We start from the raw sequence: 27,898 nt of genomic DNA, 5'->3' as shown, positions 1-27,898 counted from the left end.
AGTAAAAAATACAGAGAGTGTCATTTAAAAATCAAAAGTTGTAGTCATTTTTGGTGTAACAGGACGCAACCGAAAACAATTGAATGCGTCAATCAATCCCAATTTATGTCATATGCTAACATACCAAATATCGTTGTTTTATCTAAAAATTTAAAAAAGTTATAGGGGTGAGCCACTTTTGAGAAACACCCGGTATGTAAAATAAAATTCAATTTTTAGTACAAAAAATCTTTATTTACAGATAAATTTCTTCTTACATACTAAAGTACATATATTATTTTCCCCAGCCTCCGCCATATCCACCTCCAAAACCAAAGCCTCCTCCAAATCCGCCTCCACCTCCTCCGCCACCTCCACCGCCACCTCCTCCTCCGCCCCCACCTCCGTAACCCCCACCACGTCCATAACCTAAACCTCCTCCATGACCGCCTCCGTAATGTCCTCCGTAACCTAAAACATTTAAAACGGTGATAAATTCCTTACATCTTATAATACCTAGAAAAATGAAATATCTTCTAAATTTCTTCAACAGCGGTGACGTAAGTCAAAAACTTAACTAACAAAAAAAAGAAGTAATAGTAAAGAAAATATATTATACAGGGGTGAGTCTTAAATAAGTAGAAATATTTTTGGGGTGGTATATTTCGACCCCAGAAACACGTCTATGAGTTTTTTTGTTCACACATTGAAAATCGTGCATTTACTTTTAAATTTTCCTGTATATTTTAAAAAACTTTTTAGGACTGCCTCTGCACCGAAAATTTTCCCACGGTATAATTTCTTAATCTCTGATTACCATGGTTACGGCTTTACTCTATGGATACGACCAAAGACGATAGGTACGACAATAAAAGGGATGCAAATCAGTGATGACCTCTAATGCAAATACAAAAAAAAGAATCCGGTGGCTCTCAACATTTTTTAAAATAAATATTTTTTTTTCAAACGTTATAAAATTTTAATTTTTCTACGTGATTGACAATATAAAAGTCTAGGCAAAAAAGTAAAGCACTTTTACGCCTAAGCATAAAAGTACGAAAATATATTATTAAACATACACGCATGCAGACATAAAGTGTCAAATTCAACGAGTGTGACCATAGTTTCTCGATATACAGGGTGGTCCGAACTGTATTCCGGAAACTTCGGCAGCATGTTCTGCAGATAAAAATAAGTAAAAAAGTTCATATAAATGTATGTCCTAAAAGGCTTAGTCTCGGAGATACAGGGTGTAGAAGTTTCATTTTTATTTCGATTTTTTCCAAATAATTTCTAAAGTCTAAATAAGTGTTAATAATATTTGGATAAAAATTGGTGTCTGGGAGGTTTTTGACCTGAGAAATTTGATTTCGATACCATTATGGTTCCGACTTGTAGAGGGCGCCACCTACGTATTTTTTAACTCGTTTAATAACTTTTCGTTCGTACCTGTATAAAATTAGCTAGTTAAAAAATATACATTTGCGACATTTTTTACGTAAAAAAGGTCTCTTGGTAAAAATCGCTACGAGTAATGGTTCTCGAGATATTTGGAATCGAAATTACAAAAAACCTGTCATTGACATAAATTAAACATGTTGACTAATTAGTTATTAAACTAAAATCATAAATTTGATATGTTTTTGTGCCAAATGTTCAACAGAAACTGGTCTATCATCATTTTTTCGAAGAAAAATTTATGATTAGTTTAAAAAAATAAAAAGTTCCCAAATTTCTCATTTCAATCAGATAACTATCTACTCAACATGTTTATTTTTAGTCAATAATGACAAGTATTGACTATTTCCATTGTAAATATCTTGAAAACGGTTGCTCGTAGCGATTTTTACCAAGAGACATTTTTTACGTAGAAAATCACGGAAATGTATATTTTTTCACTCAGTAATTTTATACAGGTACGGACAAAAAGTTATTACTCTTCAAAACAGTTAAAACACATGTAGGTGGCGCCCCTTACAAATAGGAGTCATATTGACATCAAAATCAAATTTCTCATATCAAAAAACTCCCAGACACCAATTTTTATGCAAATATTGACGTTACTTCAGAAATTATTTTTAAAAAATCGAAATAAAAATGAAACTTCTACACCCTGTATCTAAGAAACTAAGCATTTTAGGACATACATTTATATGAACTTTTTTACTTATTTTTATCAGTAATATATGCTGCCGAAGTTTCCGGAATACAGTTTGGACCACCCTGTATAATATACAAGGTATGACTTTTAAATATGTTTATATTATTTGGAACGTTTGAAATTGTTTAAAAATTTATTTGGTGGCGTTTGAAAAAATAGCATGTTCTATTTGGAGTAACTATAACTTTTTGTGCCTCGGCTGAATGTCAAACCTACAGCCTCGCCACAAAAAGTGTCATTTTTACTCCTAATAAAACACTATACTATTTTTTTTTTATTTTCAAACTGAATAACTTGGTTATTTTGGACTTTGAAAAACGGTAACGAGAACATAATAATATATTTCTTTTATAGAGATCTACCAGTCCAGAAAATATTTGCCCTTATTTAAGACTCACCCTGTATAATAAAAATAATAAACGTAAAAACTTTTAGAAAAACTTATAGTATAGATATATGCGTTATAAGTCCGGTAAATCACACAACAATTACAGTATGAGTGAGATGTTTATTATATGAGTACAGGTGAGATGTTTTAGAGTCCAGCATTTCGAAGGCGAATACTGTAAAAGTTAATTGCAGACAAATGACGTACAAAAGTTTATTTCATGCTGTTTGGACGAAAGCTATTTTTTTTTAAATAATAAATATCTTTTAAACCGCTTATTATGTATGTTTTGGATACAATTATTGTATCTACTGTTGGAGGTTGGAGACATTATCAGTACTCATATAAAATTTGAATTGTAGAATGCTTTTGGATCTCCACGTAACGCAACTGATCTATACAGGGTGTCCCAGAAATAAGTGCAAGTATTTTAAGGGGTTGTAGATCTCGATAAAAGAAACATATTTTCTCTTTATCGTTTTTCAAATAAGTCCAAAATAACGGAGTTATTTTACTTTGAAAATTTCTAATAAAAATGATTTTTGGCCAAAAATTTTGAGAACCACTGGATCTTTTCTGGATTTTATTTCTTGTAAATTTAATCTAATACCTATGTTGCCATATTATCAAGAAATTATGTTTTTAACTAAAAACTAAAACAAAATTCCAAAAAATTCGAATTTTCAAAATATTTTCGCGAAAAAACCATGGGCGTGTTTCTGGGGTTAAACTATATACTACCAGTTAAAATACTTGTACTTATTATTTTTGCGACATCCTGTATAATTTTATTTACATCAGAGTAGAATCGCTTAAAAGTTAGTACTCTTGAAGAAATTATTTATTTAAAAAAACCTGATAAAATGATGAAATAAATCTAACCTCCCGAGTGTCCTCCTCCATATCCGCTGCTATACACCTTTTTGACCACTATCACAGTAGCCGGCCTTGAATAGTATCCTCCACCATGACCTCCGCTATATCCCCCTCCGTAACCTCCTCCGTAACCTCCACCGTAGCCTCCACCGTAGCCACCTCCGTAACCTCCAAATTTCTTGAACAAGGTCGGACTGCCCGAGACAGATGTCAGGGCAAGGGCTAGTACGAGGAATATCACAGCCTGAAACAAAAAAAAAGTTATAATAGTTTACAAACATACTTTCTCCATGCTTTTTCTAAATATGCTAACGAGCCACCTTCGTTTTATTTGAAAACATTGAGTTAAGAATAATACAGTTATAAAAAATTATTATTGGCCAAAAATAAACATGTCGAGTAGATAGTTATTTGACTCAAATGATAAATTGGGGAACTTTTTATTTTTTTTTTAAATTAATTATACATTTTTCTTCGAAAAATGATGATAAAACAGTTTCTGTTGAACTTTTGACACAAAAATATTTCAAATTAATTATTTCAGTGTGATAACTACCGTATGATCGAAAAAAAAAACGGCGTCCAGTTGGCTGGGAAATGAACATCAATGACATTTCCCATATAAATTTACATATAAAATGACAGCGATCTTCATTCCATAGCCATCGCTGACGCCGTTTTTTCTCGATCATACGGTATTTAATAAACGCATGTTTAATTTATGTCAATGATGACAGGGGGGTATTGATAATTTCAATTCGAAATATCTCGAGAACCATTACTCGTAGCGATTATTAGCAAGAGACTTTTTTTGCGTAAAAAACGGCGTAAATGCATATTTTTTTAATCAGCTCTTTTGTACAGGTAAGGACGAAAAATTATTACTCTTCAAACCACTTAAAAATATGTAGTTGGTGCCCTCTACAAGTAGGAATTATATTGACATCAAAATCAAATTTCTCATATCAAAAAACTCCTAGACATCAAATTTCATCCAAATATTAACGTTACTTCAGAAATTATTTGAAAAACATCGAAATAAAAATGAAACTTCTACACCCTGTATCTACGGAACTAAGCATTTTAGGACATACATTTGTACAAACTTTTTTACTTATTTTTATCGAATAAAGAATATTATGCTGCCGAAGTTTCCGGAATACAGTTCGGACCACCCTGTAGATCTGGATTTTCCCTATTTACTTTGTTAAAATCTTATGATCTCCTAAATACAAAATGCAATTGTATGTCATTGTACGACATTTATTCATATTTAGTATTTTTATTTCGAATATTTGTTTTTATTCTCTCATCAATTGAATATTTTAGAACTTGGTAGAAGAATATTAAAAATAAATTGTGAAGTCAGCTCCTGGTTATTTTTTGTTATTATAATGGCAATCAAGCTGTATTAAAAAAACATAAAGTATTTTATAGTATTGTTGTAATGTAATTTAACTCAAAAAAAGTATGTACGTGACTGGCTACAACACTACAGATATAAAAGTTTTTCATCTCAAGTGGTAATTGTCTTGTATCTTATTATATTAAAGAGTAAACAAAAAAATATAGTTTTTTTATCTTGTATTACGATATAGATAAATAATAATTGCATGTAATTAAATATTATTTTCATTCATTAAATAAATATGCAATATTTTTGATCTCCAACACATTATAATTACAAAAGATATCAGATATTAGGACGTTAATATTGTAATTATTATGATTAGGAAAAGTGGCAACCTATTAATTTTCTGTATACATCTGGTTTGTACAAAATTAATCATATGTAAATTCTTATAAAAAAACATTTTTTGTCGAACATTTGGCACAAAAATTTATTATCAGTATAATTACTAGCTAGTTATACCGGGTGCGTCTCAAAAGTGGCTCACCACTATAAGTTTTTTATTTTTTCAGATACAAATACGAGATTTGCGATATTTAGTATATGACATATAAATTAGGATTGATTGACGTATTCAATTGTTTTTGGTCACTTCCTGTTTCACCGGAAATGACTACAGCTTTTGATATTTAAATGGCACCCTCGGTATTTTTTTTACTTTATTCGATAGAAAATGACGTTCTGAATAGAATGACATATCATATGTCAACTTTTGACATTCTCGCTTAATAAAAAATCGTATTTTAAAATTCAATCTAGAGCGCCATGGCTATGTTAAAAACACTAATTCTTAATCAAGGAGCCTTGGAAAAATAGATTTGATCGTCTAATATTTTTAGTGTCTTGTCCTGACCAGTTAGAAAATGCACAAATCGTATTTTTGATCATATCTCAATTTTTTCAAATGGAACGAGGGGAATTAGCGTATATCGAAAAAGCTTTTTTTTTACAAATAATTTGATACCACACACTTGGTATTTCGAGTCAAATTTTCGTTACGAACCGCAAGTTATAATTTCAAATAAACCATATGCGAAATGTCAAAAGTTGACATATGATATGTCATTTTATTCAGAGTGTTATTTTCTATTGAATAAAGTAAAAACATATCTAGGTTGCCATTTAAAAATCAAAAGCTGTAGTCATTTCAGGTAAAACAGGAAGTGACCAAAAACATTTTAATACGTAAATCAATCCTAATTTATGTCATATACTAACATACCAAATCTCGTTTTTTAACTGGAAAAATAAAAAAGTTATAGGGGTGAGCCACTTTTGAGACACACCCGGTATAATATGTTTATTTTTTTATCAATGATGACATGTATTGATTATTTCGATTTAAAATATCTTGAAAACGGTTGCTAGTGATTTGGTTTGGTTTGGTCCCCTCAAGAGAAACGCTGGAAATGCAGATTTTTTTCTGTCAGTAATATAATACGGGTATGGACGAAAAGATATTATTCAAAAGAGTTAAAAAACATGTAGATGGTGCCCCCTCCAAGTAGGAGTCATATTAACATCGAAATCAAATTTCTCATATAAAAAAAAATACGGATACCAATGTTCACCTATAATACAGGGTGAGTCTTAAGTAAGAGCAAATATTTTTAGGGTTGATAGATCTCGATAAAAGAAACATATTTTCTCTTTACCGTTTAAGTCGAAGTACTACTTGTTTAAGTCCAAAATTTGGGCCCCCCTTAAAATAAGTTCTTGTATCCGCGCCTGTTTCCGATTATAATTCGGATCACCCTTTAGATTACAGTAGATCTGTCAAGATAGCTGGAATAACCCTAGATCATATATAACGTATATGATCGAATAAAAACGGCGTCAGCGATGGCTATGAAATGAAGATCGCTGTCATTTCATATGTAAAATTATATGGGAAATGTCATCGATCGTAATTTCCAAGCCAACTGGACGCCGTTATTTTTTTCGATCATACGGTACTTATACGTTCTAGTCCATCCAACAATTAGTGCGACAAACTGAAAGGGGTTCTAGAGGGCATCAAAACAAGTCATTTGAGTTAGGAACCCATATCCGGAAATGTGCCGTTTTGGCAGAAAGGTGGAGTGAAACGTAAATTTCAAGTTGCATTATTTATTCAAAACATTTACAAAAACTGCTCAAAGCCGTCCATTCTGTTGAAGACACAAATGCACACGCCTGTTCGCTGTTGATAGTAGGGCGTGCAGTCCGTGTTGGTACCTTAGTGCACGTCCAGTCAAGTTCCTTCCGCTCATTTTAATAATACCGGACGTGGGTTCCTATACTCAAATTACTTGGTTTGATGCCCTCTACAACCCCTTTCAGTTTGTCGCACTAATTGTGGGCAAATTGGGGGAAACTGTCGCAAACATATTAACGACTTCCGTTTATCTTCTTTTTTTGTTGCACACGTGGTGCTTCTACTCTATCTATCCTTGTCGAGGACCTATCGTCCACGCGCCAAATTTAAACATTAATTTTAAAAATTTAATTTGTAAATGCGTATATTTGAACAATAAATTGAATGTTTACTGTCACAAAAATTCAATGATATAAAAAATACATTTTAGTCACTTCGTACGAACATCAATATTCTTAGGAAATCTAACCAGAAAGTATCCATGTGGTTTAATATAAATAAAAGAACAACTGAATACTTTAGTTGCCTATTAAAAGATAATGGGGGACCTTTATATTAAAACTTCCACACACCAAACACTTTCTAGTCATTTTTACGGGTATTTAGAAAGTCCAACGACAAAAAAATTGAAATATAGTTGCCCAAACTTAGAATTCGCTTAACTTAAACTTAAAATTCTCACTGAACACACTTGCATCCTTGGCTATATAAAAGCGGTCGATAAAAGAGTAATTAATACAATTTTTAAAATAAAAAACGCAAAAAACAAGCGTCGTTACACAATGGAAATAAGATTATGACCATATTATGACATATGTTTATGACAATATGATGACAATGAAAAGTTCGTTTCCATAACAATGTATAATTTGTACTTTCTAAACCTTTAAAAAAAAGAAATAGAAATACGTGCAACTTTTAATGGCGCATGCGCAAAGTAAGGTCCTCGGAAAAGACAAACCTATTGAACGTTTCATAAGTGCAATAAAGAAGGTTTGAAAATGGCGTGATGTTGGAGACATATTTTCTAATGCTAAACTTATGGTGTTGATTTATTCACGTGTGTATACCGGGTGCGTCTCAAAAGTGGCTCACCCCTATAACTTTTTTATTTTTTTAGATAAAAAACGAGATTTGGTATGTTAGTATATGACATAAATTGGGATTGATTGACTTATTCAATTGTTTTTGGTCACATCCTGTTTCACCGTAAATGACTACACTTTTGATTTTTAAATGGTACTCCCGATATATTTTTACTTTATTCGATAGAAAATGTCACTCTGAATAGAATGACGTATCATATGTCAACTTTTGACATTCTCGCTTAATAAAAAATCGTATTTTAAATCTCAATCTAGAGTGCCATTGCTATGTTAAAAACACTATATAATTCTTAATCAAGGAGCCTTGGAAAAATAGATTTGATTATCTAATGTTTTTAGGGTCTTGTCCTGGCTGGTTAAAAAATGCCCCAATCTTATCTCAATTTTTTCAAATGGAACGGGGGTGGCTCATTAGCATATTTGGAAAAAGATTTTTTTGGCGAATAATTTGATACCACACACTTGGTATATTACAAGTGAAATTTTCGTTACGAACCGCAAGTTATAATTTAAAATAAACCATATGCGAAAACGTCAAAAATTTGACATACGATATGTCATTCTATTCAGAGTGTTATTTTCTATCGAATAAAATACAAAAATACCGAGGATGCTATTTAAAAATCAAAATTTGTAGTCATTTCCGGTGAAACAGAAAGTGACCGAAAACAATTAAATACGTAAATCAATCTTAATATATGTCATCATATACTGACCAAATCTCGTTTTTTTATCTGAAAAAATAAAAAAGTTATAGGGGGTGAGCCACTTTTGAGACGCACCCGGTATATGATCTAGGGGAATAACACACTGTTTTAAACAATAAAGATTTTTTTAATAATAACAATAAAGAAACATCCTGAAGAAAATAACAAACAAACCCTCTCGGGCATGACAAAATACCATTAAAATGTTTTTATGTATTTAATTAATTATTTATGTTAACTCAAACAACATGAAATATTCCACTAAAGATTAAATCTCCATTGGAATTAGACATAAATAATAATAAAATAATTGAATTATAGTTATTGCAATTCAACACACCTAGTTAGACGTGAATTATCTTTTTAATTACATACATTAATTATAATTGATAAATCTTCGTCCCATCTAGGAATTCAACACGAATAAAAATTCAGGGTTTAGGATTTTCCTCGTGATGTCATTCATTCTTCGTTTTATTGCCGTAACGTCACTAATTTCAGTAATTATATTTTAATTCTGCCCATCTTCAATGGTACCAATTAACTTATTTGGTAATTTGTATATAGAAGCACGTTTTCAATTTTACCATGACTGACCATTAGCAAATCGTTAAATAGATATTGATCATCACAATATAAACAAAATAATTTATTATTCTTGGAACTATAAGAAATCTTTGAGTTCTATTATTTTGAAATTGCCTAATCATTAAACAATTAATAAGAATCGTTTCCTTTTTCAAACTAATTTAAAGCAGACTACACTAGCAGTAATCAAACGATTTCAGGAAAAAAAATCAGACCACAAACGATGCACTAGCTATACACAGGGGTAGTGAGGCTTCAGTAACATATGCATCCTTGGTATGGTGGCTTAAACACTCCGAACCAATGGGCACTTACCCCAGCGTCTTTCAGGCAGAAATCTACGCTATCGAAAGATGCATACAATTTATCTCAGATAGGAAAACCATCGAAAACTGGAAATAGTCATCTTATCCGATAGTCAAGCAGCACTAAAAGCGATCGTCTCAGTAACAATCAATTAAAAGTTGATCAAAGAATGCCCAGAGAAGCTGAACAAATTAGGCAAAGAAAATAAGATTCTCCTCCTCCGGGTGCCCGCGCGATTACTATGGGATAGAAGACAATGAAAAAGCAAACGATTTAGGTAGAAAAGGAACGAACACATCACTAACTGGACCAGAACCGTTCTGCTTTCCAAGTGGAAACCAACTTAAAGCGGGACTCAAGAACCTGGGAGACTCCATCCTTAACCTGGAATGGGCATCCTCCAACGATCTAAGACATTCAAAAAAATTTCTCAGAACTAACGACCAAGAAAAATCAAAGATTTTCCTTGATTTAAGTAAGAACAATCTTCGGATGGTCACGGGATTTTTAGAAAGACACTGTCTCCTCAATGAACAGCTCAGTAGATTGAAGCTGAGAAACAACGGCGAATGCAGATTTTGTGGGGAAACAGGGAAACACCAGAATACTTCATCACTGAGTGCGCCAAGATGACAACCATTCGTGCCATAAATTTTGTATGGCTCTGTGGGGCTGTCTCAGATATTGGCTTTCGTCAAAGCCCTGAGACTGTATGATGAGTTATAAATTTTTATAACTCAAGAAAGGGGAACAAACAGTAGTTATGTAAGGTCGCGGTGATTAACCCCCTTCCTGAACATTTTACAGTCTACATGGTGGCCTAAGGTAATTCAACAAACAATACTGCTCAGCCTCAGCAAGGTGCAACGACTTGCTTGTCTGAGCATAATAGATAATAAACTCACCGCCCACTGCATCAATGGAGGCGTTTTTGGATCTTCTGCCCTTTACATAGGGATCCAGGCGGAGAAAAGAATGGGACTCTATCGACAACAGTATCGACAACAGTCTTTGGGGAATAGGACAGAAACAGGACCTCTAAAAATGGGGGATTCTATCTTACTCCAAATAAGTTCAGACCAAATGACTCCTCTTTATTATTACTACAAATCATTCCAGGTGAATAGAATGGCTCGAGAAATGTGGACTGATACAACATTCCTTCAAGACGGACTAACCTGATATACAGATACGTCAAAGACTGCTGACGAAACATGAGCTGGAGTATTTAAAAAAAGACCAATGTGAAGGCAGAAATTCTAGGCAGAAATATTTGCCATTCTACAATACATAAGAGAAAATAACAGTAGAACTCGCTTAAGTATGTTCATCAATATATAATCAGCTAGTCAGGCGGCACTTATGAGCCGAAAGGTATCGTCGAGACTCGTCTGGGAGGACGGCAGAAAGGAACATAAGGAGCTATGGCAGAAAGGAACATAATTAAATTATTGTGGGTGCTGGGCCACAGCGGCATCCAAGGCAAAGAAAAAGGAGATGAACTAGCAAGGTAAGGATAATCGGAACCTTATCTTTGTCTAGAGTCAGTAGTGGGAATACAATAAATGTAATAAATGTATAACCCGTTGTGCAGTAAAACTCTGGATCAGGGAAAAGCAGAATACCCATTGAAGAAACAGACAGAGGCACAGGAATAGCAAGACATTCAAGCAAGGAGATTTAAATCTAAAACCACAAAGGAACGGCTAATGCCTAGCAGGAATAAAGTGCGTATTGCAACAACATCAGAATGAAATATGGCTATAAAATGCTATTTGAATAAGCTCACTCTATATCAATCTTTGCTGCAGACTCTGCGATAAAGATCCTGAAACAGAGGAGCACATAATATATCACTGCGAGGCTCTGGATCGCAAGCTACAAAAACCCATAAATTATACTACAAAAACCAAAAATACCATCAAAAATAAATCCTCTTCTGGGACCGACGGGCTAACTTTAAAAATGTTTTCGAATCTGCCAGAGAGCACTTTGAATCACCTAACAACTTTAATAAACATGTCGTTCCAAAATGTCTTAAGACGGCAATAATTATTCCTCTGCATAAAGGAGGAGACAAAGATGAAGCTTCTAACTATCGCCCAATTGCACTCCTTCCAACGCTATCTAAGATCATAGAAAGATTGGTTAAAAGAAGGCTGGTATCTTTTCTGTTTAAGTACAAAATACTTACTGAATATCAATTTGGATTTCTAAGCAACAATCCACAAATGACACTATGTTTTCCCTCCTTAATAAAGTTTACTCCAGCCTAAACAACCATCATTCTACAGCAACAATTTTCTGTGATTTTTCTAAGGCGTTCGATTGTGTAAATCATAAGATCTTAATTAATAAACTGCAGCACTATGGGTTCAGGGGATCATCTCTCGAATGGTTTAAGTCATATCTGAGCAACAGAAGTCAACTTGTGAGGGTGGATACCACGTTGTCTTCTAGCAAGCCAATAGAATGTGGAGTACCACAAGGCTCAGTACTAAGCCCTATTTTGTTTCTTCTTTTTATTAACGACATTGCTAACATAAACATCAGTGGCAAAATATGTCTTTTTGCGGATGACACTAGCATCAGTTGGAGCAACAAGGACATCACGGCACTTCATAGGATTATATCAAATGACTTAATCACCATTAAATCTTGGTGCAATTCGAACCTCCTAAGTTTCAACATTTCTAAAACTAAAGCTTTGTCGTATAAAAACTCGTTGCAGCTTTTTGTACTTAACAACACCACCATTGACGTCGTCAAATCTGTAAAATTCTTAGGGCTTGTTGTGGACAATTCTCTGAAATGGGACATACATATGGAAGCTTTGTCGGAAAAATTGAGCTCTGCCTGTTTTGCATTAAGGTCTGTTTCTAAGGAGCTTAACTTGTCAGTGGCTAAAACTGTTTATTATGCACTTTTTGAGTCGCACCTCAGGTATGCCCTTCCATTCTGGGGTATGTGTTGTGCGACTCAATTTGACCGCATTTTCAGGCTCCAGAAGAGAGCTGTTCGATATTCACTGGGATTATACAGCAGAACTCATTGCCGGGACTTTTTAAAAAAATAAAAATATTGACTCTTCCTTCCTTATTTATATTTGAATCCGTTTGCCTAATACGTAAACATGTATCAGCTTCTCAAGAAAGGCCATCTCACACTTATCCACTCAGGAACGCGGAGCAAGATCTTTATCTACCTACCCCACGCTCAGAGTTAGTTAAAAGTTCAATATTATACAACTCGAAAAAAATGCAGAATCACCTGCCATTTGAAATCAAATCCATAACATCATTTTTTTCATTTCGCAAAGCATTGAACTCTTATTTATTATACTTATTTACTAGACAAGGCTTTCTACGCCGTAAATGAATTATATTTTGAAAATCAAATTTGATCTTGTAAACACTGGTCTAATGTTTGCTATTGCTATATTTACTAATGACATCGAAATGAATTTATTTAGAAGTCATTGATATTTTACTATAAACTAGCTAAATATTTTTGAATATTATTTTTATTTTTTGTTCTTTGACATTATAAACATTTATAAATGTTTATTTTAACAATAAGACTGACAATATTATTTGTATAATGTTTTGTATTATCTTTTGTTTGTTTATTTGTGTACCTTGTTTTTTACTTTGTTTGTTAGTTTACCTTTGTCTACAAATTGAAACATTTTTTGACAATAAAGGCATTTATTTATTTATTTACACTTTTTATGTGGGAAAGTTATAGGCTAGAACCGGAGGAACTAAGCTCTTATTCTATAAAGGACCTGTACAAGTTGGTAAAGGGTACAGGGATAGGAGATTGGGTCCAGGCAAAGAAAGATGACAAAAGTAACGTATTTAAAATATATAAATGCAGTTATCAAGAACACGTTAGTTTTTAGCAGATATGTCTATTCTATATCATTGACGTTCTGTGTTTAAGTATTACTGAAAATACTAATTTGCTAAGAAACTGCCTATGCCTATGTTTACTGAAGAAAAAAAGAAACACCACATAGTAATTGGAAATTAAAACAATAATTCTTGTTGTAAAAAGTATTATGGTAAATGTTTTCGGTCTCTCAAAAGCTTAAAAAACAAATGTTCTTACATTAAACTTCAGGACGCTTTGTTATATTTCTTCTTTGCTTGGTTTCTGATATTCAAACGTTTTTATGTAAAAAGTCCTTTGTATGTCAATAATGGTCTCTGTTTGTGCTTATGTTAAACTCAAGGCCTTTTTAAAGTTAATGTCAATATCAAGAACAATATTTACTGCATTCTCAAAAATATGTACCTATATTTGAAAACATTGTCTGGTCAAATATTGTCTTATTATTTACATATTTCATATTAACATATGACTAAACCAAACGTAAAAATTCCAAAATAGTATAATACAATAACAACAGAACAGTTAAATGAGGATTCAATGACATCATGAGAGGGGAATCCCCATAGATGCCCCTGAGAAATTTCAATTTGTGAAAAATCCCTACATAATAGTTGGTCGTAGAATAATTAAGATGTCTAGATAAATCACGATTTTCTCAGAAACAAACAATTATTTTTTTTTTATTTTTGAAATCTATTTAGACTTCTAATGATTAAGAAATTTAGTTTTAATAATAGTCAAAACATATTAGAAATAGATTCTATAAAATTATACAAATGCTTTTGTTTGTGGCTTGTGGCATTGTTGTAGCTAGCAATTGATATTATTTTGTCATCGGTATAATTGCAATAGTAATATTTGTGCCGTACAAAATTAACTCGCCACAAAATTACAAATTTCTATAAATATGGTTAGAACTTGCCATTTATGGAAATATATTAATTTAATTCTTTGTATTTTAATTATTTATAGTAAAAATATCGAACTAATGAAAACATTGCCCCGATTATACATAACGTTTTACCTGTCAGTCTTACTGTTCAGTCAAAACATATCAAGTAAAACCTTGTGTGCAGATGAAAAACTAAGAATTTGAGACCGAGGACTAGCTAAAAATTTGACGGGATCATTCAGTCAGTTTTACACAAAACTGTAATTTTGGCCAAAATATACACTCACTCAGATGCAAAAAAAGCAACGGACTAAAAAAAAAAAAGTAAAAGTAAAAGTTAAAGTGTTTTTTTTTTGTTATTTTTAGCCCTATTTTCATGAATTTTTTTAGCAAACTGTATAGCAACTATATATCAACTTTAATCCGTAAACTCAGTTTTTTATAAACCAATATGCCAATTACTAAATATTATACAGGGTTAATCGAGGGGTTGTTTTTTTATCCTAATTTTAAAACACCCTTTGCAATAATTTCGTGTGTAAATTTTCCTAAAATATAGTTTTACGGTCATAACGATGTCTTCTGAGTATATTTTGTTTTTTGGATCATATGCCAATACATGCTTTGGTTAATTTTTAAGAGCGAAATGAACTGATCACGATCAATTTGCAATTTTTTCTATTATCATTACTTTTGATGTAATTTTTTAATCGATGAATTTCCTTCCTTTGTGATATACAGGGTAATTCAAAACAAATACGAAAAAGTAGACAGTATCTAGGTATAAAAAAGTATCATACGAACATATTTTCTAAAAATAAAAATAAAACAAATACTCATAGACGTGATGAAAATATAGGTACCTACACCTACAACTCATAAGAAAGGGCAATTATTGAAGACTCACCCTGTATAGACGCTGGGTTAAATGTTAACTATTAGGAAGATGTTGCAGTACAAAGATAATGGAAAGGTAATGTTTTAATCTTTTTGTATATAAATGCCCATTTTATCCCAAATGACTGGAATCTTTTTTTATCAGCTCTATTAATAGAATAAACAATATTTTTTTAATATAGGTACTCCTTTTTTTATTTAAGAACATTGTATTCTAAATTAAATTCATCCATGGAGACTTAATTAAACCGAATTTTTCATTACGTTACTTTAGTAAATAATGATAAAGCATAACGAGCCCCTTAGCATCAATTACTCTCTTGTTTATGATGCTGAATTATCTGAAAATATGGACCATTTCAAGACGCTTTATAATAATTTAATTGTTCTCTTTACTCGTCACTTTATTGTCATTAAAGTAATATTATATTTAGCATGAATGAAATCGTAAGATAATAATGAACAAGTGTTTATTAACAATTGTGCAGTGATATTCCTGACACCATTCTCAGTGACAGCAATTATTTAGAGGTTTGTCCAGCGTATGATAAACAGTACTTAAAGCGACATATTTTTTTTTAAACCATTTTGTTGTTTTAAAGAACATAAAGAGGTGCTTTTATTTTGGAAAGTTGTTTTGAGCCAGCAAGTTCCACATGAACGAAAAAAAGCGGCGTCAAAGACGGCTGGGATTGGCCATCGATGATAATTTTGGCGAGGTCAAGCCCTAGACGTCATTACTTGGCACGTACTCTTTATTTTTTAATGGTGGTTACGACTGTCACTTGGCCTTAAGAATTTTGTAACTTAATTTTGTATTGAGTAGTAAAATTGTTTTTAAATGGTGTACTTAGTTTAAAATTTCAGAAAAAATAATTTTATAGAAATAGATTTGTGTGTGTTAATATTCTATCATTTCTTAATATTTTTATAATTAGCGTTAATTTTGCCAAGTTTTATGTCAATTTTTAGTAAATAACGTCTCTCGTTAACGTCTCGAGATTCACCTCGCCAAAATTATCATCGATTATCGTTCCCCTGCCGTCTTGGACACCGTTTTTTTTTCGATCATACGGTATTTGCCTCATTATAACATTTAGGTTCAATAAATACTCTTAAAGGTCAAGTTTAATACGTATTTAATAGTAATGGAAATAATTTAATAAAACTGACATTTTTTTTTTGTTAATTTAACTTTAATATAATTAACTTTAATTAATTTAACTTTAATATAATTTAACCTTAATATATCATCATTTCTGAGACACTAGGTATAGGTTCAGCGACCATCAAATTTTTAATTTATTATTGAAAAGATAAATTAAAAAATAATAGATATGTTAATTACTTTAATACTGACCTAGCATAACTATTTTTCCAAAACAAGTTTTTAAAAAACTATTGTGAAACAAAACCTCATTCTCATTATACAGGGTGGTACGAACTGTATTCCGGAAAGTTTGGCAGCATATTCTGCAGATAAAAATAAGTAAAAAAGTTCGTATATAAATGTATGTCCTAAAATGCTTAGGTTCTGAGATACAAAGTTGTAGATGTTTCATTTTTATTTCGATTTTTGAAGTAAAGTTGGATGAAACTTGGTGTCTGGGAGTTTTTGTCATGAGAAAATTGATTTTGATGTCAATATGACACCTAATTGTAGAGGGCGCCAACTATATATTTTTAACTGGTTTGAAGAGTAATAACTTTTCGTCCGTACCTGTGTAATACTACTGAGTAAAAAATACACATTTACGAAGTTTCTTACGTAAAAAGGTATCTTGGTAAAATTCGCTACAAGTAATGGTTTTCAAGACATTTGAAAACGAAATTATCAATACCTGTCATCTTTGACATAAATTAAACATGTTGACTAAATAGCTATTAGACTAAAATTAAAAATTTGAAATGTTTTTGTGCCAAAGGTTCAAAAAACTGTTTTATCATCATTTTTTCGAAGAAAAAATTAACAAAAATTAACATCCCACCACGAAGTGCATCGAGATGACAACCATTCGTGCCTTTTGTTATGAGTGATATCGGAGATGGAGAACTAACGTCTGTAAAACCGTCTCAGATAATGGCTTTTGTCAAAGCCCTGAGACTGTGATGGGCTGGCTACGTAGGTATGCAGGATGCAAGAAAACTGCCTACCGAAATTTCTTCTTTACGGTGAGCTTGTAGAGGGTAAGAGGAAACCGGGTGGACAACTCAAAAGATACAAGGATGTTTTCCATGAAAGCTTAAAAGAGCTTATCTCTTTTAAGCATTGCAGAATCAGTGGGGGGAAGCAGCGTACCATAGAACGCAATGGAGAAGAATTGTAAACTGAGTTAACAACGACAACCAAAAAGTAAAGAGGCAACAAAGTAATGAGATTTTTGAATGCCGGAGTGCGAAAGAGTGATAACATCACGTATCGGGCTTTTCAGTCACAGAAAAGCTCATGAAAGGAAACGCCTTGCGTAACCATCTTCTGATGCATGTCAAATACTCGTCAGCGAGTAATGGCTGTAGTAGTAGTAGTAGTAGAGACTGTGATTTGATTAACCCTCCTTTCTCTACATTCTACATCTCGACTTTTGCAGTTTTTTTCTGGAATTCACAATAATGAATAATGTCACTATTAATTTAAGTTCTGACACAAAAAAATATCACTCCAGATTTACTACCTCTAAATAAAAACAATTGTAGAATAAATAATAAATAACCTAAAGTAAACTCAACGAAAATTTCAACAAAACCGCAAAATTTTAAATCAAATTCAAATGTGTCAATTGAAACATTAAACAGAACTGTCAAAATGGGGGTTCATGATGTCAGTTCCATCTCTAACGCATGAATACATGGATATCATTATACTCCTCTTTTAATAGGTATATTCATTTTCTTTATTATTTTCCTTTATAAAAACAGTAAAAAAAGTAAACAAAGGCAATGTAAGTATTTTAAAGCCACAATTCAGACTTACTTCCTCAGTTTGCAAGAACATAAAACAAAACATAAGATTATGATCGTTTTTCTAGCGAATAAATTTCGGCAAGACCACACTCACGGTTTGCTAAAAAGCACTTTGTACGAGAAGACGAGTATTTTAAACTTTCCGCGCCATTTCGGAAACAAGTTTTCTTCCAATAAATTAAAATGCGCGCCAGTAAATTTCTCCTCGGTGGGAACTAGATACTAATTTTGTTTATATAGTACTTTATTTAAATAAAGTATAATCTAAAGTTTCGAACGCGCCGGTATATACACTATTAAAGTTATTATGTCGCCTCTAAGGCGAGTTTTATTATTAAAGTTAATATAAATTTACGGGAAGATAGTTAAATGGGTTTGGCTTTTATCTGAAATCTACCAAGAACATTAATATTTGGCCCGTGGACTACTGATGATTTGTGCTCTTAAGCTCTGTCTACACATAACGGTTTAACTGTCAGGTAAAACGGAAGAACGTCTAGGAAAAGCAATTCTCGAGGTATAGTTGTCCCTCTAAGCCCCGTCTACACGTATCGTTTTACTTGTCAAATAAGACGGATTAAGAACTAGCATATACATTGGAAGTTTTACCTGTGGTTTTATCAATTATAGCATTGTATTTAGTGAAAAATTGAGTCAAAGACGGCTGGATTTGGTTTGGTTTTGTTGTCAATAATATAAAAGTTTTTCTTCTTGTAAAGACCATCCGGGGACATACTGTATAATTAGTAATTTTTTAAAAGTTTTATGTCAATTTTAAGTAAATGAAGTCAAGAGATTGACCTCGCCAAAATTATCATCGAAAATTATTATTCGCCAACCGTCTTTGACGCCGTTTTTTTTTATTCTGTGTTATTTATGGTTTACATTTAATTCGTTAACAAGCAAATCTAATAATAAGTAATAAGCTCACAATTATTGTGAATATAGTATCGTTTATCATTGAATTGCTCTAAACAATTTTGTGAAACGAAATTATTTTAAGGAACTATGCAAAAATATTAGATTTTTAAGTCTCTTATTAAACATGCTGTACCGTATGATCGAATAAAAACGGCGTCAGAGATGGCTATGAAATGACAATCGATGACATTTCCCATATAATTTTACATATAAAATGACAGCGATCTTCATTTCAGTTCTTATTCGATCATATGGTATATATTTTATGTTACGGTTAAAATCCGATATCCGGTTAATGTCGACATTAACAAGTTAATGTTTGGGTTTGGTTTTCCTTTTGGTTGTTTTGTTCTGTGTTATTCTCGAGATTAACCGGGTAATGTCGACATTAACCGGGTATTGGACCTTAACCGTAACATATACATACTGTGTGGTGCATTTGAACGCGGGACATAGGAAATACTATGTATAAATTTTGAAAAGGTCAAATATTATCTACCCAAATGATTTTATGCAAAAGATATATTAGACTTTTTTGAAGAGGTGTTAAAGTTGTACTTTAATGTTAAGGTGTTAAAGTTGTACTTTAATGGAGAATTTCGTTTCATTTGGAATAGTCATTTAAAAGTTATTTGCAAAAATCGACCTTGAAATTAGTAAAATTTATAATACGGCCCAGAGAACGACAACTACAATTAAAATACCAGCAAAAATGTGATTGTGTCATTGTCAAATTCGATGTCATATTTTGTTTACAAAAAATTGAAGGTACCAAACAGAGTAATTTTGTATAACATAAATATGAATTTTGCAACTTCTGAAAAAGTTACAATGCTTAAACGGCATTTTGCTGGAAATAGTAAGTATTCCCGCTATGTTAGATATGTCCGCAGCTCAGTCTCTGAAAAGCCTATACCGAATAAATTTTTAAAGAATAGTTTAAACTCAGAACAGTTTAAAAAATAAACCGGGGGTTTCAAACTAAAGGCACTAAGGTACTAAGCACATGAAAGTGTGAAGAAAAAAATAACTGGAGCAGGAAGAAAATAACAATAACTTGAATATTCCTTCATGTTGAAGGAAAAAAAGCATTGCCTCCCGTTTATTGGGGATACAGTAGGAAAAGATCACAGAATCTTTCGCCGAACGATTTCCTCCTGTGGAGCACACTCAAAAACTATCTTTATGGGCATATTAAATACAGAAATTTAGATGGATTGAAAACCACACCTCTGTGGAATGCTAAAGATTTTCTCCTTAACATTTTTGTATTGTGAGGCGTGACTTTCACAATCATTTGGGGTATTGTTTGGCTGTGAATGGGGAATTATGTAAACATTTTATTAATTAGTATAGTTTAACAAAGTTCCTTGTGATACAAATATTTCGATTATCCCTTGAATTACTGTGGATGTATGTGGTATATATATGAACGAGACCTGCGAGTCAGTGGCGGATACAGAGGGAGGGGGGCATGGGGCCAAGCCCCCCCCCCTATAATCTATAAATTGGGTTAAATATTAAGCTTTTGAGTTAAAAATATGGCTCAAAAAATGGGGGGGGGGCTAAAAATAAATCCCGCCCTCCCTAAAATAAATTCCTGTATCCGCCCCTGCTGTGAGTGAACGAGCAATGAACAGCAAACAAGTCATACACCGCGAATACTATTCTCAGTTCAACTAATTCTTTTGTAGATGATCGTTCCAATTCGGAAAAAAATTAACCACCTTTTTCAAACCACAGAAGATTCGAATTTGGCAATGACAAAATCATATTTTTGCTGGTATTTTGTAGCTTTGCTGGTAATTATAGTAATTATAGTAATTATAGTAATAAATAAATTTTTAGTAATTTGAAGGTACATTTTTGCAAATAACTTTTAGATGCCTATTTCAAATAAAACAAAATTCGACAAGACGACAACGCCTTTTAACGCCTAGACAAGACTTTTAACGCCTCTTCAAAAAAGTCTAATACAATTTTTGCATAAAATCATCTGGGGAGATAGTATTTGACCTTTCCAAAATTTACATGGGATTTTCTGTCCCGCGTTCCGATGCACCACACGGTATAAGTTTAGTTATATTTCTTCCAGTGTAGGTAAATGAGACAAGGTTTTATTACGTTTTGACTGAAGGAGTACGATTGGCAGGTAAAACGTTATGTGTAGACAGGACTTTACGGGAGATTCGAAATTAAATTTAAGACGAAATGTTTTACGTCCAAATAAGAATGATTGATTGGAGGAGTATTCTAAATGAACAAGAGAAATTTGTTTTTTAGAATAATGAGTTTTGACTAACTTTTTGATAACTTTTTAAAAAGAATTGCTTGATGATTGTTATCGCATTTCAAAAACTAATTATTAAACATTTTAGTCCAAGTACGTTAAATGTAGAAGACAATGATTCAGTAGCGACTAAAAGATCTTCGAATTTTTATTGTCTCCATATACACTGACTGGTGACAGGCACAAAAATATTAATTTTCAGGTATTTTAAATTTCAATATATGTTTGTTCTAGTTGGCCAATTTTGATGATTTTGTAAACAGTTGGTAGCTCGATTATTTGACTTTTTAGCATATTTTTAAATTTAAACTTAAAGTCCCCATCTGTCTATATGTATACGACGAAAAACAAAATGTAGTTATTTTAGCGAAAGTTTGAAACACGCTGTCAAATGGTCTAATAAAGTAAGAAATTTAAAACTATAGTTCATATCAAATAAACTTTTAGTCACGTGGTCAAGACCGGCACAGCGCTGCCCACTTTTACATATTTTCTTTTAATCAAAATATTTTAGGAAACAAAAATAAATTAATTATAAATACAGGGTGGCGCACCTCATTCGCCTCAGTTGATTATATGAAAACGGAAAGATGTAGAAACAAAATATTTTATGGGTATATGTAGACAGGCAATGTGCATAATTTAAAATTATTTTGAAATGTACAGTGTGTGTCAGAACTAAGATCCATACCAAAGTTATATTTTTTCTTATGAAACCCCCGGTATTTTATTTTATTTTTGGATTCTTTGGCATAAAATAAGGCATTTATTATAAGCGTTTAATATGTTTAAATGCTTTGGTTTTTGAGATATTTAAAAATATTTAAATATGCACGCTATAATAAAAATGTTTGTCAACACCCTGTATATTACTTTTCAAAATTAATTCTTGTGCTGACTTTGAAGCCAGAGAAATAAACTTTACTAAAAAAATTGATTGTTTCCTTAAATGTATACAGGGGTATCAAAAAGTGCTGGTCTATTTTAAATATTTATTTTACCTAAAAAGTTCGTTATTTCAAATGCCACACTACGTATTTTTTAAAATATGTCGAAGCAGATTTAAATGCTCTTTCAAACTATATTAGGGGTTCCTATACCTATCTGGTTCAGATTTTGAATAAAAAACGATTTTTCAATAAAATGGTAATCAAGATGGCTCGTGTCGCCATGGCAATTTGCTAGTGACAGTTAGTAGCTATTTTCAAAATCGACATTAGTTTATTGACTTTATTTAAATTTAGGTTTTTTTTTAGTTTACTTTTATTTAATTTACCTACAATAGTTTAATAAGTAAGTATTTATTATTTTATCAAGAAAAATACACAAATAGTTCTTTGATTTATATTACAATGACTTGTAGATATATTGGATTTTCTACAAAAAGAACCAATTAAGGCAAATTCATTTTCTTCACTTCCAAAGACAGGTTTCTGCCTAATAAGTTTTTCATACACCACACTATCAGCTCTGCGAAATAGGAAAAGTATTTTTTCAAAGAAACGCTTGTCAAGAAAATTGCTATTTGGATATCTTTGTGCATAAACCTTTGAGGCTAAGAAGCAATTGTCGTCACAAAATAAAATCACTAATAACATATTATCTATTCCTTCCGCCAGCAGATACAGCTTCATTTTTCTTGATAAAATAATAAATACTTACTTTAGCATTATTGTAGGTAAATTAAATAAAAATAACCTGTTATATATTTAAATAAAGTCCATAAACTAATGTCGATTTTGAAAATAGCGTCACTAGAAAATTGCCATGGCGACACCAGCCATCTTGATTACAATTTTATTGAAAAATCGCTTTTTATTCAAAATCTGAGCCAGATAGGTATAGGAAACCCTAATATAGTTTGAAAGAGCATTTAAATCTGCTTCGACTTATTTAAAAAAATACATAGTATTGCATTTGAAATAACGAAGTTTTTATGTAAAATAAATATTTAAAATAGACCAGCTCTTTTTGATGCCCTGTATACATTAAAGGGAGCAATCAAATTTTTCAGTGGAGTTTATTTTTCTGGCTTGGAAGTCAGCACAAAATTAATTTTGAAAAGTAATGTACAAGGTGTTGACAAACTTTTTTATAATATCATGCATATTTAAATATCTTTAAATATCCCAAAAACCAAAGCTTTAAACATATTAAACCCTTATAATAAATGCCTTATTTTATGACAAAGAACCCAAAAATAAAATAAAATACCGGGTGTTCCATAAGAAAAAATATAACTTTGGTATAGATCTTAGTTCTGACACACCCTGTACAGGGTGGGTCAAATTCGACGCTTTTAAATGGAAACATCCTTTTCTTTAGGAGATAGACGAAAACTAATATCGGTGTCTGGAGCTCAATTTTCATCAAAAACATGATGGTGAAAACCGCACATCAATATCTGTTACCGTCTGGGAGTTAGGGGGTGTTTTCAAAAATGTGCATTTTTAACAAATCGCTGTAACTTTTTTACCATGGAAAATTTTGAATTTCTATGAAAACATTTCCAAAGCACCTTTTTACGTAGAATTTAATGGTTTAAGTATATTTTTTTTAAAATTAATAATTTAAGAGTTATCAACAGAAAATTTGATTTTTTATTTGGAACACCCTCTATATTTTTAATTAATTGAAAAGAATTTAAAACAAAGCACACTTGATATTTTGTTATAATCCCCTTCGAAATACAGAATTTTTGAAGAAGTTCGCCACTTTTAACTAGTAGGCTTTGGACCCCTTATTGATGATATGCCCTTAATGGAACTCGAAAATTTTTCCAGCTAGACGACGCGCCGCCTCTGAACGCTGAAGTTATCAGAAAATTTTTGCACCTGTAGCAAAATCGCATGTCTTGGTTTGCTATTTATTTTTATTGTTATTAGATCTGGTTTAAATATGTTGATGATGGTTAAATATATTTTAAATTGTTATAAAATTCTGCATCTCTCATAGCAAATATTATTTTCGTTTTAATTGATGCTCACAGCTAGAATTTTTTTGCATTACAGCTGGTGCTGTTCAAAGCCTACTTATTTAAAGCGGGCGAATTTTTATATACTCTATATCTCGAAGAAGAATCGAGCAATATATCAAGCGTGTTATGTTTTTGGAAAGGTAATTTTAAATTCTTTTCAACAAATTAAAAATATACAGGGTGTCCCATATAAAAAATCAAATTTTCTGTTGATAATTCTTAAATTATTAATTTTAAAAAAATTATACTTAAACCATTAAATTCTACGTAAAAAGGTGCTTGGGAAATATTTTCCATAGCAAAAAAGTTACACCGATTTGTTAAAAATGCATATTTTTGAAAAACACCCCGTAACTCCGAAACGGCAACAGATATCGATATGCGGTTTTCACCATCATGTTTTCGACAAAAATTGAGCTCCAGACACCAATATTAGTTTTTGTCTATCTCCTATAGAAAAGGGTGTTTCCATTTAAAAGCGTCGAATTTGACCCACCCTGTACACTTCACAATAATTTTAAATTATGCACATTGTCTTCCTACATATATTCATAAAATGTTTTGTTTCTATATCTTTTCATTTTCTTATAATCAACCGAGGCGAATGAGGTGCGCAGCCCTGTATAAACAGCTATTATTTACATCAACAAAACTCATCTTCTTAACAGCACTTAAGGAACATATAAAGGGCCATTACTACCGCTTTTCTGTTCAAAATATTCTAATAAAGTTGCGATGAGTTTTTACGGCTATTAAGGTATCTTGTACACTTTCCACTAAAAGAGGTTCTAAAAAGAACAATGTTCGACTGCAAGGTCTGTTAGTAAACATTTCTAGGTTTAAAGTATCACAACACTATTATATACGAAATAAATAAATAAATGTAGCAACTTGACGTTTTTTACAGCAGAGCTACCGCCTGAATCCCCGGCGCGAAATTTAAATTCCAGTTGTCAACCCGGCGCGGCGCGGCGCCGAATATGTTCAAGGTTGGTAACAATGAGTTTAAAAATTGCGCCCTCGATTACGTAACTAAAAATTTATTTGATATCAAATATACTTTTTAATCAAGGCGCGTTTTTCCCGATTGTTTGTTTTTTGGTTGAACTCAATAAGCTTAATAAAAATATAATAATAGTAATAAAAATATTACAATTCGACTTTGAAAAAGACAGTAACGATTTATAGCAATTTTAGAAATGAAATCATGCCTTTCCTTTTGGTCTTCATAAACACCTATAAAATATAGTTTTCTTTCTCTAATGTTACTGTCATGAAAAAATCATATTAATATTGTTTGTTGTCATATTAATATTGAAGTTGATCGCTAACATGTTCAGATTAAAGCCACAATAGCCAGCCCATACAATTTTTAGAATTGAAACCATTCCTAGATTAACTACCAACAAATAAAAATAATATAATATGGAAAAATAATAAATAATAAAAAAGAACCGCTTTGAAAATACCTATAACACTTTATTATTTTATTTATTTGGGCAGAAAATTAAAAAAGGTATAAATTTCAGTCACTTTGATTCTCTTGGCAATATTTAATTTTTTCGATAAAATATGAGAAAAATTTAAAAAAGATTCAAACAATATTAATTTTTGATTTGAAAAAAGTTGCGCTCGTGATGCACTTTACAAAAATGAAAAAAAAACGCAAATTTTCAAATTGTTTGTAATAATTAAAAAATATTTCTGGTAAAGCCTATATAAATCAATAAAATTTGGTATGGTATGTCCAAAACGGGAGATACTGTACATTGAAATTCTACCAGCCACTGCTGGGTAATTTACGTAATAAAAAATATGTCGAATTTTGTAAATACCTCTTTTATACAGGGTGAGTCTTAAATAAGCGCAAATATTGTTAAGGGTAGTAGATATATTTCGACCCCACAAACACGATTATGTGTTATTTTTTGCGAATTTTTTTTTGAAAATTTAGAATTTTTTTTTAAATTTTAGAAATTTTCATAGTTTTTAGTTAAACAATTATGAGTTTTTTTTGATAATTTGGCAATATAGGTAGCAGATAACATTTACAAAAAGGAAAATCCAGAAAAGATCCTGTGGTTCTCAAAATTTTAGCAAAATAGTTATTTGTGTACCAAGGCTGTAAAGTTGATCTTTTTTGGCCGAATTTGAAAGGGGTTGCGGCCGAGGCGTGGCCGAGGCTAAGCAAATTTCAGGTGAGGACAAAAAAGATCATACAGTCGAGGTACACACAAAATTTTTTAAGCGAGTGTCTTTTGAAGTAGGTAACAATTTTTTTTAACAATTTTGTTTCTAAATAAAAAGGAAACTGGAAGATTAGATTCAAATTTTTGTTAACCAAATGAAAAGTGTATTATTAAGTAACAAAGATGTGTACAGAATTATTTACAGTATTATAAACAGAAGTTGGGTTATAAAGAAGTTAATAAATTAGGGCACTATTTGCTATTAATTATTGTGTTAAATGTACATTTATTACATTTTGAAAAAGTAATACCACTTTTAGACATGACATTGTTAACAAACATTTCATTTTTTTTCATTTTCAGTAACAATGGTTCTTCAAATAAGTAAATTAAATGTGTCTAGTAGGCTGCCCTCATAATGACTTTGTTTGCAAAAGCGACCGTAAAGTAAAAAAAGCGGCCAAAAAAGATACACTTTAGGGACGTTAATAGATACGTAAAACTTCATTTTTGGTGTCACTAGCTTAAAAAAATATTTTTTTTGGAAATTTTCAAAGTAAAATAACACTGTTATTTTGGATTTATTTGAAAAACCGTAAAGAGAAAATATATTTTTTATTTTATCGAGATACCAGCCCTGAAAATATTTGCACTTATTAAAGATGAGTTTTGAGTAATTCGTGAGAGTAAATTTTTAAAAACCATTCTACTCTATAAAACCACAGAGAATCAAAAAAAGTTAAAATGTACCTTTGCTATAGTTGTTCCAATCATACCGAACTCCTAGACCGGTAACACACAGACACCGCAAAACAATTTCGCAATCTGAGCTACTCTTACTTAATATTATGTTCCCACTCTCAGACTCCTGCAGATTCAGATGTCAAGGATACGGTCGCCCGGCGCGAACAGCAGGTCCATCATGACTCGTCACTCTCTTTATTGTTGGAAAATTCGTTAACTTTAATTAGAATTCAGAACGAGTCTCGGGGTAAACATTAAGATTTGTTTATATAAAAAACGTAGCAGGAGAAAAAACTATACAGCAGCGTTTGATCGCTGCAAACACGTACAGGTATGACGGAATGGTATGGGTATTTCCAAGCAGTGTGTGATTTTTTTATGGCAAACAAAGATGAGAACCGTACAGAGTGAATCCTGTTTTTAACTATCATTAATTTCGGAAGCTATTGCTTTTATGTTGCGGTTAGTTTT

The 27,898-nt window shown here is 31.8% G+C and overlaps 1 protein-coding gene across 1 annotated transcript; it reads right to left on the bottom strand.

Moving 5' to 3' along the window:
* Positions 1-243: 243 nt before the first annotated feature.
* LOC115887572 (glycine-rich cell wall structural protein 1.8-like) lies at positions 244-27,760 on the bottom strand. The gene is made up of 3 exons (XM_030907031.1): positions 27,434-27,760; positions 3,411-3,648; positions 244-450 (listed from the first exon to the last, which is right to left on the bottom strand). Exons 1-3 carry the CDS (start codon positions 27,455-27,457, stop codon positions 275-277), a joined length of 438 nt encoding a protein of 145 aa, XP_030762891.1. The 5' UTR covers positions 27,458-27,760; the 3' UTR covers positions 244-274.
* Between the last annotated feature and the right edge of the window lie 138 nt (positions 27,761-27,898).

Source organism: Sitophilus oryzae, unplaced genomic scaffold (assembly GCF_002938485.1).
Source record: "Sitophilus oryzae breed Bouriz unplaced genomic scaffold, Soryzae_2.0 scaffold_577_pilon_pilon, whole genome shotgun sequence".
NCBI lineage: Eukaryota > Metazoa > Arthropoda > Insecta > Coleoptera > Curculionidae > Sitophilus > Sitophilus oryzae.
Note: the sequence above shows the minus strand (reverse complement) of the source record. Positions and strands in the feature narration are given on the sequence as shown.